We start from the raw sequence: 13,992 nt of genomic DNA, 5'->3' as shown, positions 1-13,992 counted from the left end.
CATAAATCCCCTCAGAGTGAAACGGTTCCCTTTTTTTTTTTGTTGTCATTTCCATCAGGGTGCCCAAGCGTCCGGTCATCAACACGCCGGTGGTGAGCATCACGGTGCACGACAACGACGAGCTGCTGCAGCACACGCTGGACAAACCCATCACTGTGCAGTTCCGCCTGGTGACCACCGAGGAGCGCTCCAAACCCATCTGCGTCTTCTGGAACCACACCATACTGTGAGTGCAGACACCATGTCAAGATTATCTGTCCAATATAACTGCAAGTCATCCAATGCTCATCAAAATAATTTATGTTTAAAAATCTTACATAAATCACTTTCTTACATTTTGTTTTGAAACAAATTCAGTTTATTGCATCACAGTGTCATTTTTAAGGGGAAAACAAACAATATTAAGAAGATTATCCAGTCCCCTTGCATAAGTAAAGGATCAAACATTACAATAAGACACACAGAGATAATAATAATAAACATGAAATTGTGTTATTCTCACTTCGCCCTCTGCGCTTTGTGTTTATTTTCAGTGGCGGGAACGGCGGCTGGTCAGCGAAGGGGTGCGAGGTCATCTTCAGAAACAACACCCACATCAGCTGTCAGTGTTATCACATGACCAGCTTCGCGGTGCTCATGGACATCTCCAGAAGAGAGGTGAGCAACACTTAAAAAATGACACTTCACTAAAACCTGAGATAATTATATAAAGATAATTTATGAATAGATCACTTGTTAATAGTACCTAAAGACACTTTACATAAGTTTAAATTATCATATAAAAGAATACACTAAGCAAATGTATATTTGTTCTCTTAATCGTGATGTTTGCGTCAGAACGGAGAGATTCTGCCAGTCAAAATACTGACGTGGAGTACAGTGGGAGTGACGATGGGGTTCCTCTTCCTCACCTCGATATTCCTCCTCTGCCTGAGAGCCATGCAGTGCAACAAGACGAGCATCATCAGCAATGGAGGCGTCGCTCTCTTCTTCTCTGAGCTCATCTTCATACTGGGCATCAACCAGGCAGACAACCCGGTAAATATTTCTGTTCTATATTTATGTGACTTGATGTTTCTTTTAATCTTGAAATATTTCAAACGTCCGTATCTGTTTCTCCCCTCCTTTTCTTTGCAGTTTGTGTGCACAGTCATGGCTATCCTGCTGCACTTCTTCTACCTCTGCACCTTCTCCTGGCTCTTCCTGGAGGGGCTGCACGTCTACCGCATGATCAGCGAGGTGCGAGACATCAACTACGGACCAATGAGATTCTACTACCTGATTGGCTGGGGAGTGCCCGCCTTCATCACAGGTCAGAACCCTTGTATAATCACAAATACAATCACCAAGAGACACCTGCTGTACGAGGGAGAGCCTCATCCAATGTGTGTCTTGTATTACATTTCTAAAAGTAGCATATTACAAGTGCTTTTGAGCCCTACCAGTTATAGAAATCTATCTGGAGACATAACACTTTATAGAAATATAGAGAAAACATTTTCACTTATATAATTAAATATAATTCAAACCTACTGGCTAAAGAAGCTGACCTCACTCCATGGATGCCTGGCAGCACCTCCAAAGGTGGCTGAGAAGACAAAGCTAAGATCCTGTGGGACTTCCAGATACAGACTCTGATCAAATGGTAATGGCTAACCAACCAGACGAACAGCAGAATAAGGCAATGGTTATGGATATAACAATCCCAAGCAACCGCAACATTAGGAAAAGTTAACACAATAATATTTGGAAATAACAGGGGCTCAGAGAGGAGCTAGAGAAGATTCTGAAAGTGAAGGCAACAGTGGTGATCAGAGCCCCTTGGAAAGAAACCCCCAAACTCGGAGATTGGCTTCAGCAAATCCAAGGAACTGTATCAGAGATTTTGTATCTGTTATAAATCAAGAAGATTACTGTTGGACACAACTATTGAGTTTGATAAACAGCCTATTTACATAGTTGTTCCGGGGTCAGGCGGGCATTAAAAACACAATACAAACCATGGGTCTTTCTCTGTTGGACTGCAGGTCTGGCAGTGGGACTGGACCCTGAAGGCTACGGGAACCCTGACTTCTGTTGGCTCTCCATGTACGACACTCTCATCTGGAGCTTTGCTGGACCCATCGCCATGGTGGTATCGGTGAGTCCTGCACATCCAGACTGTTGTCTCATCTCTTACACACATGACAACAGCAGCCTCCATCACTTTTTAAAGGCTCACATAAACTAATAAAATACAAAAAATCTACAAAATGTCATAGACGTTTAAATGCAGGAAGTTTAGCTGTGTTAGTATGTTTCACAATCTATATATGTATCATCTATGCCTGACAGTCCAAACATGCTGACTCATGATGCTGACTCAGGTGTTGTTGTGACAGGGAACACACCCGTCTCTGTTCATTTGGGTGTGTAAAGAAAATATTAGACATGACTGTGACAGAAAGAGGACTCGTGCCAGGATGTTAGCAGTGATGCAGTTTGGCTTTGTGTCTACAGATGAACGTCTTCCTGTACATCCTGTCGTCCAGAGCCTCCTGCTCAACGAAACACCTCAGCATGGAGAAGAAAGAGCCTCGTGTGTGAGTGCACCAACATGTTATAAGACATTTTGCTGATGTAGTTATATTTAGGCTTTGTCTTTGAAATTCCGGACCTGGAATATCAAACTTTCTAGTAAAACTGGACCAACAAGATCCACACTGACATCAGACCTTTTCCTCTGATCCACCCTATCAACAGCTCAGTTATCTGTCCCTGTAGCTCCAGATGGAAATCATAGCAAACTATTATTAATTTTAAAATGTCAGTAATTTTTTCAATGAAATAGTATAAAATAATGTATATGTATATACATTCAGGTTTCCAGCTTCACAAGGGCAGGATGTGCTGCTTCTCTGTAATACAATACCTGGATAAAGGACGTCAGTTTGGCTATTTTCAATTTTTTTTTACATTTCATAGACCAAACTATCATTTGATTATAAAACTCATAATAGTCCAATATTTAATTTTACAATACATTATTTTCAGTTGTTGATGGTGGTGTCATCTTTACACAGCAACATTTACTATGAGTTTTTATGATTTTTCAAAAATTATTTTTCAGGACATACTATACTTATACATTTGTATAGCTCACTATACTCTGCCTTTTTTTATAAATACATTTTATTATTTCTTTCATGACTTAAATGGTAAATGGACTGTACTTATATAGCTCTTTCACACCTCATTCATACAGAGCAGTGCCAATTGCTCTTGGAAACCAAAATTCCCTGACATTCCCACACCGTTGTCCTTGAGTAACTCGGGGTTAAGTATCTTGCCTAAGGATACATCAACCTGCCTGATCGCCCTTACTATTCTATGATTCTTTTTTTAAACCGTAGGCTTTTTAATCTTCCACATTTCACAGCAAATACACGGTCCTGATGAAAAGTTTTATTAGATTTGGGACTTTGTTGCACCACAGTTATCTTTTGTTTGTGTTCGTGATCACAGCTCTTCACAGGACAAGACGTGCTCTGTTCCTCTGATTTGACTGCACTTCTGATGTTGGCTGCTGTTCGCTTCTCATCAGTCTTCATCTTCAGATCGATGAATTTGCAGAAACATTCCTGACAGCTCCTCACTAACTTCTCATGTGATCCTGCAGCTCTGGCCTGAAGACGGCAGCTGGCGTGCTCCTCCTGGTTTCCGTCACGTGTTTCCTGGCGCTCCTCTCCGTCAACAGCGACATGATCATCTTCCACTACCTGTTCGCTGGCTTCAACTGTGTGCAGGTGAGCCATCCATTTCCCGCCTAAACTGTTTACATTTGTTATTTCTGTCGTTTTTCCTGAGCCTCTTTCCTCTTCTGTCCCCAAACCACAGGGTCCGTTTATTTTCTTTTTCCGCATAGTCTTCAACAAGGAAGCAAGGACTGCCATGAAATACTGCTGCAGCCGCAAACGCCCCGATCATATGATCAAATCCAAGAATTCTGTGAGTCCCTCACCGAAAATACTCCAGTCAGTCAGACAGACACTCTCTGTGATGTAGAGCTCAGCATGAGTTTCATGTAGGGAGCTTTTCTAAAAACATCAGTTATTATCATTATTCTGTTCCAAACAACAATAAACTACCAAGTAACAAGTGCATAGAAATTGTCTAGATATAACTTTCACCTTTAAGTATTAGGTACTGATATATTATGGTTGTTTTCCTCTGTGCGGTTGTTGTCCATTATTCTGATGGTTTTTTTAATATGGAAGTTCATGATTTTGACATGTTTTTCTATACGTTCACATTTTCAATAGAAACCAATTAGCTTTGTACTGATATGGAAGCAGTAGAAGGCCATAATAGTTGGAGAAAAAAAATGCAAAAAATGCAAATCTTGTCCTTCATATGATCCAAGAGAGAAAGGTTCAGACTGAAAGCACTTGATTTTCCAAAATGTTTTTCCATTGTGGATTTAAAACGAACTTTTTGGAAAAATCTAGAAAGGGGGAAATGTAACTACATGAATTCAGACATGTGGTTCTCAAAGTAATAAGCTGTTATTTTATTAGGTGATTGTTTGTACATTCTAATTCTAATTGTCTTTCTTTGTTTCTGTTTACTGGGACCCACAGAGGGAATCTTAGATTTGTTGACAACAAGAAAAATATATCTATAAAATTATTTCTTCCAGCTTAAAGTTTATGTTTTTTTTTAACAGCTGGACCACACAAAATCACATAATAAACCCTCCATGTTAACTCTGTATAGGTGTTTTTCAATTCCTAAACCACTCATCTATACTGTGCAGGGCTACAAATGCAACACTAACTACATGGACGGCCGGTTGTACCACCTTCCCTTTGGAGACTCCAGCGTGTCTCTGAATGGAACCATGCAGAGCGGAAAGAGCCAGCAGAGCTACGTGCCCTTTGTCCTCAGGTAGGAAAAAGAAAAAAAAATAGTGAGATGAGAATAATATGCTGCATGACAGAGTGACAGGAGCAGCTGTACACTGACTTCTTGTCTCTTTTCAGGGACGATGGGTTGAGTACCAGCCAGGCGCACATCGCTCTGAACGACCACACGTCACTCTTCCATGAAAATAAGGAGCACCCGGACGGTAACACTCTCATTACTCTCACTCAGCGCTCAGTTTACTGCAGTGATCGGTACGGCCATGTCACCCTCTCCTCTCGTGTGTTTCAGATCACGACAGCGACTCGGACAGTGACTTGTCTCTAGAGGACGACCAGAGCGGCTCCTACGCCTCCACACACTCCTCCGACAGCGAGGACGACGAGGGACCACTCTCTCCAAATGAATGCTGGGAAAACATGGCGTCTAATGGGGCCAAGAGACCACAGCCAAACGGTACTGATCCCCACTCTTTGCCTCTTCAAATCATCTAGATCACTTTTCCTATCCAACTAATATTCCAAAGAAATACAAATGATAGCAGGACTGACAGGGAGCCTTCCTCAGTTTATTAAACCTTCACATGCTATTGTTTGTTATTTAGAATTATTAAAAATATATATATATGTATTTCCACCAAAACATATTGTAAAATGTTGCTTTTGTTTCTCAAAATTGGTTGGGCATGTTTAATTTCTGGCTGCCTAGATAAGGGAATACCATCACATCTTGTTATCGGTAGAAATATGTTTTGTTTTAAAATCAGAAATTCAGGAAGTAAAATGAAATCAGGAAACAATGGAGTATTATTTTTAAGATCGTTTCAGGATTTAAATATATAAATACCTTCAGAACAACAGGGATTTGAATGAATTGCTAATGCATGAGAGGCACTAAATCGGACTAATTTAAACTAATGTAACTTCAACTTTTGAAGACCGCACGTTCAATAACCAGCAGTAATGATAGATTTTATTGCTACATATATGTATTTGTGGAGAGGCAACCCATCTCTTCCTGTTTAACTATAAGGATTTAATTGTCATAGTTACTGTTACATGTGTTTTTTCCCACATGTCATGTTGTCTCTGCAGAAAACAGTGTGAGTAAGATGTACTGGCCTGATGATGAGGGAGAGCTCACAGGAACGGACAGACTGAAGACTGACACTCCGACCAATCAGGAGCTGAGTCTTGGCCGTGACACCCGGGGGTTAACAGACGACCGCGGCCAGGACGCCATGACGACGCTGCTGCCCAGCCTGCCACACATCTACACCCACCCCCACAGAGGTGAGTTTTAGCTCAATGCAAATACCTTTGCATGTTGTTGTGAGTTTCAACAACACAATTTTCTTGTTGAGAAAATACCTTTAATACGTGGTCTATTTTCTATTTTGAGAAATAAATCAAGTCTCAAGTAATGAAGTATTATGTTGGGATGATGACACAAGGGAAACCTCAAGGAAAAAATGTTATCCTGCTATATTATATTACAGGCAAATTATTATTCTAAGAATGATAATGAATAACTTGTTGATTGTTTTTATCCTCCACAGGGATCCTAAAGAAGAAGCAGCTCTCTCCTATAGTTGAGAGGAACGGTCTAAACCGCATCCACAACGAGCTCTGTGAAGACGCCCCCCCCGGCTCGGCGTCCCCACAGGGGTCGTCCTCCAGTGAAGGGCGGCGCCGCCCGGCTAACCCCGGCCGGCATGATCAGATGAACGGTGTCGCCATGAGCATCAAGGCGGGGACGGTAGACGGGGACTCGTCAGGATCAGAGTGAGTAATATCTCAAAAAGCAATATCACATATAAGCAGTAAAGTGTTGTTTTATACCTGTAAGTGTCTGCGTCAAACTGCCAGTGCCGTCTTCCTCAGTGATTGTGGTTTTCATTACTTGTAGTCTGTCTCATTCACCTAATTATCTTAAGTGTTAAACCAAATGAAGACAGCATCCATCGTGCTGTTACCCACAGTGTGCACTTCAGTGTGGAGGAATCCTAAAGTTTTAGAGACGCTGTGACTCAACAGTGAACCTACTGTAAATGTACTTCTTGGTGATAAGGCCTCATTAACGCTGACTTTAAGAACAGAGCGTGTATGATTAACTCCTACATCCATCTGGTGAATTATTGATGCAAATCTAATAATATTTAGCCTACTCAATACTTTACTAAAGTACAATTCTGAGACCCTACGTTTAGTTGATTTGAAGATTCAGATACAATATATATCCAACAAATTATATTATATTATAATTAATCAATCCATTGTTACTAATGAAGATATAAAACAATAATAATTTACCTTGTATTTCCATATAACTGTATTGCTACTTGTTTAAGTAAAAGATCTGAGTATTTCCTTCATTACTAAATGTAGAGGAAGTAATAAGCAGATGCAGATGTTTGTACAAGGTTAAGTTAAATCATGAATGTGAACATGCACGTGTGTCTCTGAAAGGCATTCATCTTCGAAGTGCTAAATTCTTAAACAAAGCAGGTCCTTTCTAAGATAAAAATCGTAATTGTAGTTTACTAATCAACCTTTTTTGCCCTTCTCTCTTTTTCAAAAATCATAGATTTTTATACTTTAATTTTATCCCATGAAGCTCTGATCCTCATTTAAAACAATCAGGATCACTGTCTTCAGATTGGTGCATCATTTAAACATCTTTCACCGTGTGTGTGTGTGTGTGTGTGTGTGTGTGTGTGTGTGTGTGTGTGTGTGTGTGTGTGTGTGTGCGTGTGCGTGTGCGTGTGTGTCATTGCCTCACTGTTTATTATTTTCTTTTTTCTTTCTCGTGTGACGCTGCATTTGTCTTCAACACGTTCCTCTTCATCCATCCTGAATCCATCCACCTCCTCCTCATCCATGCTCATCCATGTTTTCCCAGCAGCCACTGCAACACCCCCATGTGACTGCGCTGACGGAGGGGTGTCTTTTTGCAGGTCATAGAGCCTCCTTCCTGAACACTGACTGCAAACAGGGCAGCACCGGACTTCTCCTTAAAAGAAAAAGTAGAAAAAGAAGGAATTCCCCCTCGTCGTCCCGATCCTCTGAAGGAGTGTGAGTGTGTTTGTGTGTGTTGTACTGTGTGAATGTGTGTGTGTTTATACATGTGTGCCAAACCTCAGGAGTCACTGCACTGGCCCAGGCTCACGCACACTGACAGAACGAGTCTCACTCTCCCTTTAAAGAAATCATTTTGTTTACATACTTGAAGCAATGCACTTTTTTTTTAATTTACTGCCCAGATTTGTCGGCGATTCTTTTATTTTTTTTGTTCCAGGATATATATTTAGTTTTGAAGACTGTGGAACATTAAAGAGGTCAAGGTTTTTTTGGGGGGGGGGGTAATTTTGTGGTAGACATGCAAACATTCAGGGAAATTCCTTTTTCATTCATGAATTACGTTGTGACGTCTTCCTGGTTTGCCTTCTGTTGTTTACCGTTGTTGTTTGTGCCAGTCTGAGTTTGTTGGGGGAGTTCAGACTCAGGTTATTGAGTTACACGCCTCAAGTGTCCAAGAGGCACAGAAGGGTGCAGGCTCTTTGTGGATTTATGAACTTGAAAACAAGGAGGAACGATTCGCTGCCTGCGAGTGGATGCCGTATAAGCTATTTCTCATCACTGACAGATGTCCCCACAGACTGAGGGGACAGACCTGCATGTGCAGAACTGGAAAGGACTTTTGATACGTCTTTTTTTTTGTAAATCACTAAGAGCACATTTTCTATGGACAATAAAAGCGCTCTTGTTTTTTCATTCTTTTTTCTGGAAGGATGACCGCATTCATTCGACTTCAGTGACTAAACAGCTGTATTTTATAGATTAGCTACAAAGCTTTTTTCATTTGTAAAATAATGCAAAATTGTGCTGTAATACTATTTGAGCTGTAATCCATTTTTACTGTACAGAGTGGCCTGTAAATGAATTGGGGACATATGTTTAAATGTAAAGTAAATATGTAAAACTTCCTTCATAAACTCAAAAGCAGTTTTTAGAAATGTATCTTAAAAGTCTGAAGGAAATCTCTTTTTATCTTAGTTACTACTTTCAGTCAAATTGATGTGATAAATGTGGATGCCATTTCTCCAAACATATGAATTTAATGTATAGATATCATGCCATAAACAACACCACCAGGTCAATCATATCAACTCTGGTATCCCAACAGAGAAGTGTCTCTTTTACTCAGCCGCCTCCCGTTTTTACTGATTAAACTGTTTTTTACCATTTCCTTCTTATCTCCAATTCTTATCTGTACAAGTCAAATAACTTTAACTTTGATATATAACGTTTTCCTGTCTGATGTTTTTTGCTTAACGGTTGAAAGCAAGGTACATCCTACCGTGCAGATGGAATCATCAGATAAAAAGGGGCCAGTTTACAAACCTGGATGGTGAACACAGCCTTTGTGGTATTTCACAGCGGATGGTTTTGGCAAACATGTAACATTTTAGGAAATATACTTATAACTTGGCTAAATGTTAATACCACTCTCATTTCTTGGTAGCGTCAAACATGAAGCCAGCTGTCTCATAGCCCAGTGTAGCATAACGTCTGGAAACAGTTGGCCTGCCTCTAAGTGAAGGTAACAAGCGTATCTTTACAAATCCTGAATCAACGACTGAAGACTGGACTCGGGCATCTTTAGCACAGCTGGAATAACTCTAAAATATGGTTTTAACCACTGAAATTCTTAAAGTCAAAAGCTAATGAACAAGAAGAAATACCAGCAATGTGAATCTTTGATTTAAGCAGAATATCTGAGTGAACTATTCTTAAATGTTTATAGTGTCATTATTTTAAAGTCAAGCATTTGTATTGATTATTGGTCCATATAAATATGTTTTGTTACTTGTCCCCTAAAACATTCTGCTTACCCTATTTAGAAACATTTATAACCAAAGAGAGATGAGGCATACACTCACCAGGTGGTGCTAGAGCTGCTCATGCTGTTCACATTTCATCATAAAGTGTGATGAGGAGCCTTCTTACAACTCATTCCTCCTTACTCCTAAATCAAGAGTTCAACAATTTAATAAAAAAGCTTAAGCGGAGTGTGTATGATGATTACTTAAATTAAATGAATTAAGCAATACTAATTTATAAACTTCTGTTTGATTCATCAGCTGGTCCTTAACACAGGGTACATTTAACGTAATTAACCATTAAGAATTATTTATAATAAATTGTAAAATGTCCAATAATTCCCAGCTTCAGCAGTAAAACAGTCAAAAAGTTGCACTTACTCTGTATGTTGCCCTCACACTGAAGTACCCCGCAGTACAGGCGTATTGTTTGAAGACAGTAAGTAATAATTCTGACAAAACTATTTTTATTGTCCCTTATTTTCCCTCGTGAACAACTGGAGAATCCAATATCTTTGGGCATCTAAAAATGTGTCAGGCCAAACAAATGAGTCACTGTTTGATAGCACTGGTTGCTAACACTCAGGGAGGACACATTTCTCTACAGTAAGGAGTCACAGGGCCAAAAAGGTGAGAAACCATTGATTTAAAGGAATACTGTTACTTTCTTTCCTCAGAAGAAATCATGATATTGACTGAAGACAGCGGAGTGACACAATCATGTTGTAACAGATCATTTTATTAAAAAAGTTGTTTTTGTATAGATGCAGAAATGTTCAGTTTAAATACAATCTAAAATTAATCTTTTATATATTTATATTTTGTTATAACACTGGGAATGGACTACTTTAAAAACAATTTGCATCTAGGAACAATTATATAACCAAGTAGCAATTAGCATGGCGGCTACGACAAAAGCATGAAGTAGAGTTTGTATACAAATACACAAAGCACAAACAATAAAACACACATATTTTCAAACGTCTTGTCTGTATCAAACCCTCATAAATAGTGTAAATCTGACAAAGGAGGACAGCTCAAACATTATTCATTGATCACCTGTTCATCTCCTTTCTTTATAAATACAAGAAAACACTCCTGATCCGCGTCCCTGTCACACACGTGTTAGTTTGTCCAGAGTGTTTTCAGTTTGAGTCCTCGAGGCTGCTGCGTTTCTGTTCAGTTGTTTTGCAGAGCCGGACCATGATGCTTTGCAGGCTGGGCTCCACAATACCGAGCAGGGGCCTCTGCAGGGGGTCCCCGTTCCAGCAGGCCTCCATCAGCAGCCAGCACTCCTCGTCGAAGGTGGGCAGCCGCTCNCTTACCTTTGCTGTTTTCTGATCAGAAGTTGTGTTCAATGGTATTAAAACGATAAAAACGCTGCTGAAGGTTAATCCAATGTGTCTGTGTTACTTTGAAATGATTTTCAAAGTAACACAGACACATTGGATTAACCTTCAGCAGCGTTTTTATCGTTTTAATACCATTGAACACAACTTCTGATCAGAAAACAGCAAAGGTAAGACGTATTTACCGGTTTCTCCTTCGCTGCCCTGAGTTTTGGTTGTGGAGTGATGATACTTATACCATTGGAATCTGTGGAATCTCAGATTTGATATGATATCTTGTTTGTCCAGAACCGATGAAGTATAGAATATTCCTACCGTGAGTTAGCATTTTTTCGCTTAGTGCTAATTCAGAGGCTTGGTATTACGTTTAGCTAAAAATGGTTAATATTGTCTGATAGCTGAGTTTCTTCCCGTTAAGTGGGACACATTACTAGGTTGTTAAATTTTAAGAAGCCCTGAGACACAGTTTCGTGCAATATTGTATATCTTTTGGGGCATGGGGCTTAACAAGTTAAACATTTATTTATAACTTGAACAGTATTTTATTTTTCTGATATTTAGAAACATACGTTTTTAAATGATGGACAGGCTTAATTAGTCATCAGATTTGGTTGGCTTCATGTGTGTATAATATGTTCAAGATGAACCAATAATATGTTAATGTTAACCAGTAAGAGAACATACCTAGCATTTCATGAGAGATTAATCGAGATAAACCTGATGTTACAAGAATTTTCTTTTTTCGGTGTGTCTTTAGAATACTAAAATATGCGCCACCTACATCTGCAATTATCCAATCTAATTTAAACATTATATTGCCTCGCTTAAGAAGCAATTGACGGATGAGAAATTAGTAGCCTTAAGGGTTGAACATGCCATTTGAGCAGAGACGACGTTAAAGCTTCTCTAATCCCTAAAAACATTCTTAAACAACCTCCATCTGGGGGGGAATTTCCAAGCACAATGACAGCAGACTGAGGCGGATAGGAGGAGGATTTTCGGATAAAAACTACTACCCAACAATGAGAGAATTGTGTTGTTGTTTTAATTGTAGGGAAAAAGACGGTAACACCATATTAAACACGTCTGAACACCAACAGCTCGGGTAAAACAGAGATTCTCACTCTCAGAGGAGGGAATGGAAAGCATGCTCCAACTCCTACGCAGCAGACCTGCTGTTATCTGAGCGGAGTCAAGGCCGTCACATCAACACACCAATGATACTGAGCATCGTAACGTGCAATCCCACTGAGTGTGATTGTGTGCATGTATGTTTGTGTGTTTATATATTGAATAATCGGGTTAAATAAATATTTATGCATCTCTAACTTTGAAATAATGATTAAAAATGTCTCACAATGCTGTACCTGGTTGTTTTATCTTCTACATCAGAGCAATTAAGCCTAAGTGGCCTGAAGAAAAACAACCAACAATCAGCGGTAATGATAACACAACACAACAACACCTCATTCCTTACAGTGCCTGTGAAGTCAATAAGGGAAACTGCTGCTGTGGCTCAATGTCAACCCAAGGATATCCACCCAGAGGAGTCAGAGCAATCCCACAATCCCTCTCCTGATTCCTCCATTTGGTAGGAGAGCTGACTACTTCGGAGAGAGGCCATTCATACTCATTTGCGGACCTCGCCACAGCATCCCCTGATGACACTTTTCTGCTGTATCGGAAAACCAAAAGTAGCGGACATTCCTCAGATTCTTCCCTATAGTGAAGCAGCTTAGAGCCACAGAAAAGACCTGAACTGCTCCGATCAGAACATTTGCATATCAAAGGAAAACGGCTGTCAGCGGAATAGTAAAAGGACATTAGCATGCAGAGATGTGACCACGCATGAGGCCGTTATTCAAACCTACCAAAAGTCATTTTATGGCTATTTGATTCTGCTGGACAATAAGCACTTTGTCATTTATAAAGAAGCTTCAGCAGGAAACAACTCAAAGTTATACTAAATATTTGATAGCGCTAAAATAACCATAAGGGCTGTTATATGAACGTATCCGGAGTGTAATGTTCAAACACTGTCCCAAGAACATATTTTTGGAAAGACAGTCACTCAGTTCAGTGGTGAAAGTGACAAAATTGAAAAAGAATCCATCTGCATCTTCAGTGTAAATAGTCACTATCAGGGCCGGCCCTAGACATTTTGGTGCCCTAGGCGAGATTATGATTTGGTGTTTTTAAGTAAAATGCTTCAATCTGGTGCAGAATTATAATAGATCTAGGGGTTACAACTCTAAAGCACCCATATGAAAAAGATCGGTGTACATTTTAATAATCAAATAAGTATGTGAACATAACCAATAGCCTACCATAGCCAATAACAAATAAATGTAACATATTTGATTTTTGTTGTTCATTCATATCTTATTTGACCAGTTAACATTTATTTATTCATGCATTTTTTTTAATACCTCCAGTTTTAAACGATATTTTTGGTTTACTGTCGTATAGTATACATAGGAATGATTTCAAACCTGTTTTCTATTTATCCTAATAATTATAAAGGTGTCCCTTGTTTGCATAAATTGTGACCAAACCGTTTGAGACCCACTGAGATAACTTAGACTAAAGATAACTATCTAAACACTCAGAGTCCTTTACCGCACTGAGCTGTAGTTATCAGCCTCAATCCAACAACAATCTCTCTCTCTCTCTCTCTCTCTCTCTCTCTCTCTCTCAATTTTTTTTCAATTCAATGGGGCTTTATTGGCATGAAAGTTAAATTAAACAATGTTGCCAAAGCATCACAATACAAAATAATTAACAACATTAACATACATTTCAAATGTTTACATATTATTGATGATATATATATATACAGTGATACAATTACATTTCAAC

The 13,992-nt window shown here is 39.3% G+C and overlaps 1 protein-coding gene across 1 annotated transcript in view; it reads left to right on the top strand.

The window, feature by feature from the left end:
* The window catches only part of celsr2 (cadherin, EGF LAG seven-pass G-type receptor 2), a 39,241-nt gene extending 30,092 nt beyond the window's left edge, over positions 1-9,149 (top strand). The window contains exons 20-33 of the mRNA XM_010779223.1: positions 59-226; positions 534-657; positions 838-1,038; positions 1,138-1,312; positions 2,028-2,140; positions 2,500-2,582; positions 3,659-3,785; positions 3,877-3,987; positions 4,796-4,926; positions 5,022-5,107; positions 5,194-5,358; positions 5,997-6,194; positions 6,461-6,686; positions 7,804-9,149. Of these exons, the coding sequence (XP_010777525.1) occupies positions 59-226; positions 534-657; positions 838-1,038; positions 1,138-1,312; positions 2,028-2,140; positions 2,500-2,582; positions 3,659-3,785; positions 3,877-3,987; positions 4,796-4,926; positions 5,022-5,107; positions 5,194-5,358; positions 5,997-6,194; positions 6,461-6,686; positions 7,804-7,828 (1,933 nt within the window). The 3' untranslated portion in view covers positions 7,829-9,149. The remainder of the gene's footprint in view (positions 1-58; positions 227-533; positions 658-837; positions 1,039-1,137; positions 1,313-2,027; positions 2,141-2,499; positions 2,583-3,658; positions 3,786-3,876; positions 3,988-4,795; positions 4,927-5,021; positions 5,108-5,193; positions 5,359-5,996; positions 6,195-6,460; positions 6,687-7,803) is intronic.
* Positions 9,150-13,992: the final 4,843 nt, after the last annotated feature.

The sequence above is a fragment of the Notothenia coriiceps genome, unplaced genomic scaffold (genome assembly GCF_000735185.1).
Source record: "Notothenia coriiceps isolate Sejong01 unplaced genomic scaffold, NC01 NC01_scaffold00019994, whole genome shotgun sequence".
Lineage (NCBI taxonomy): Eukaryota > Metazoa > Chordata > Actinopteri > Perciformes > Nototheniidae > Notothenia > Notothenia coriiceps.
The sequence above is the reverse complement of the archived record's forward strand: the minus strand, read 5'-3'. Positions and strand labels throughout refer to the sequence as shown.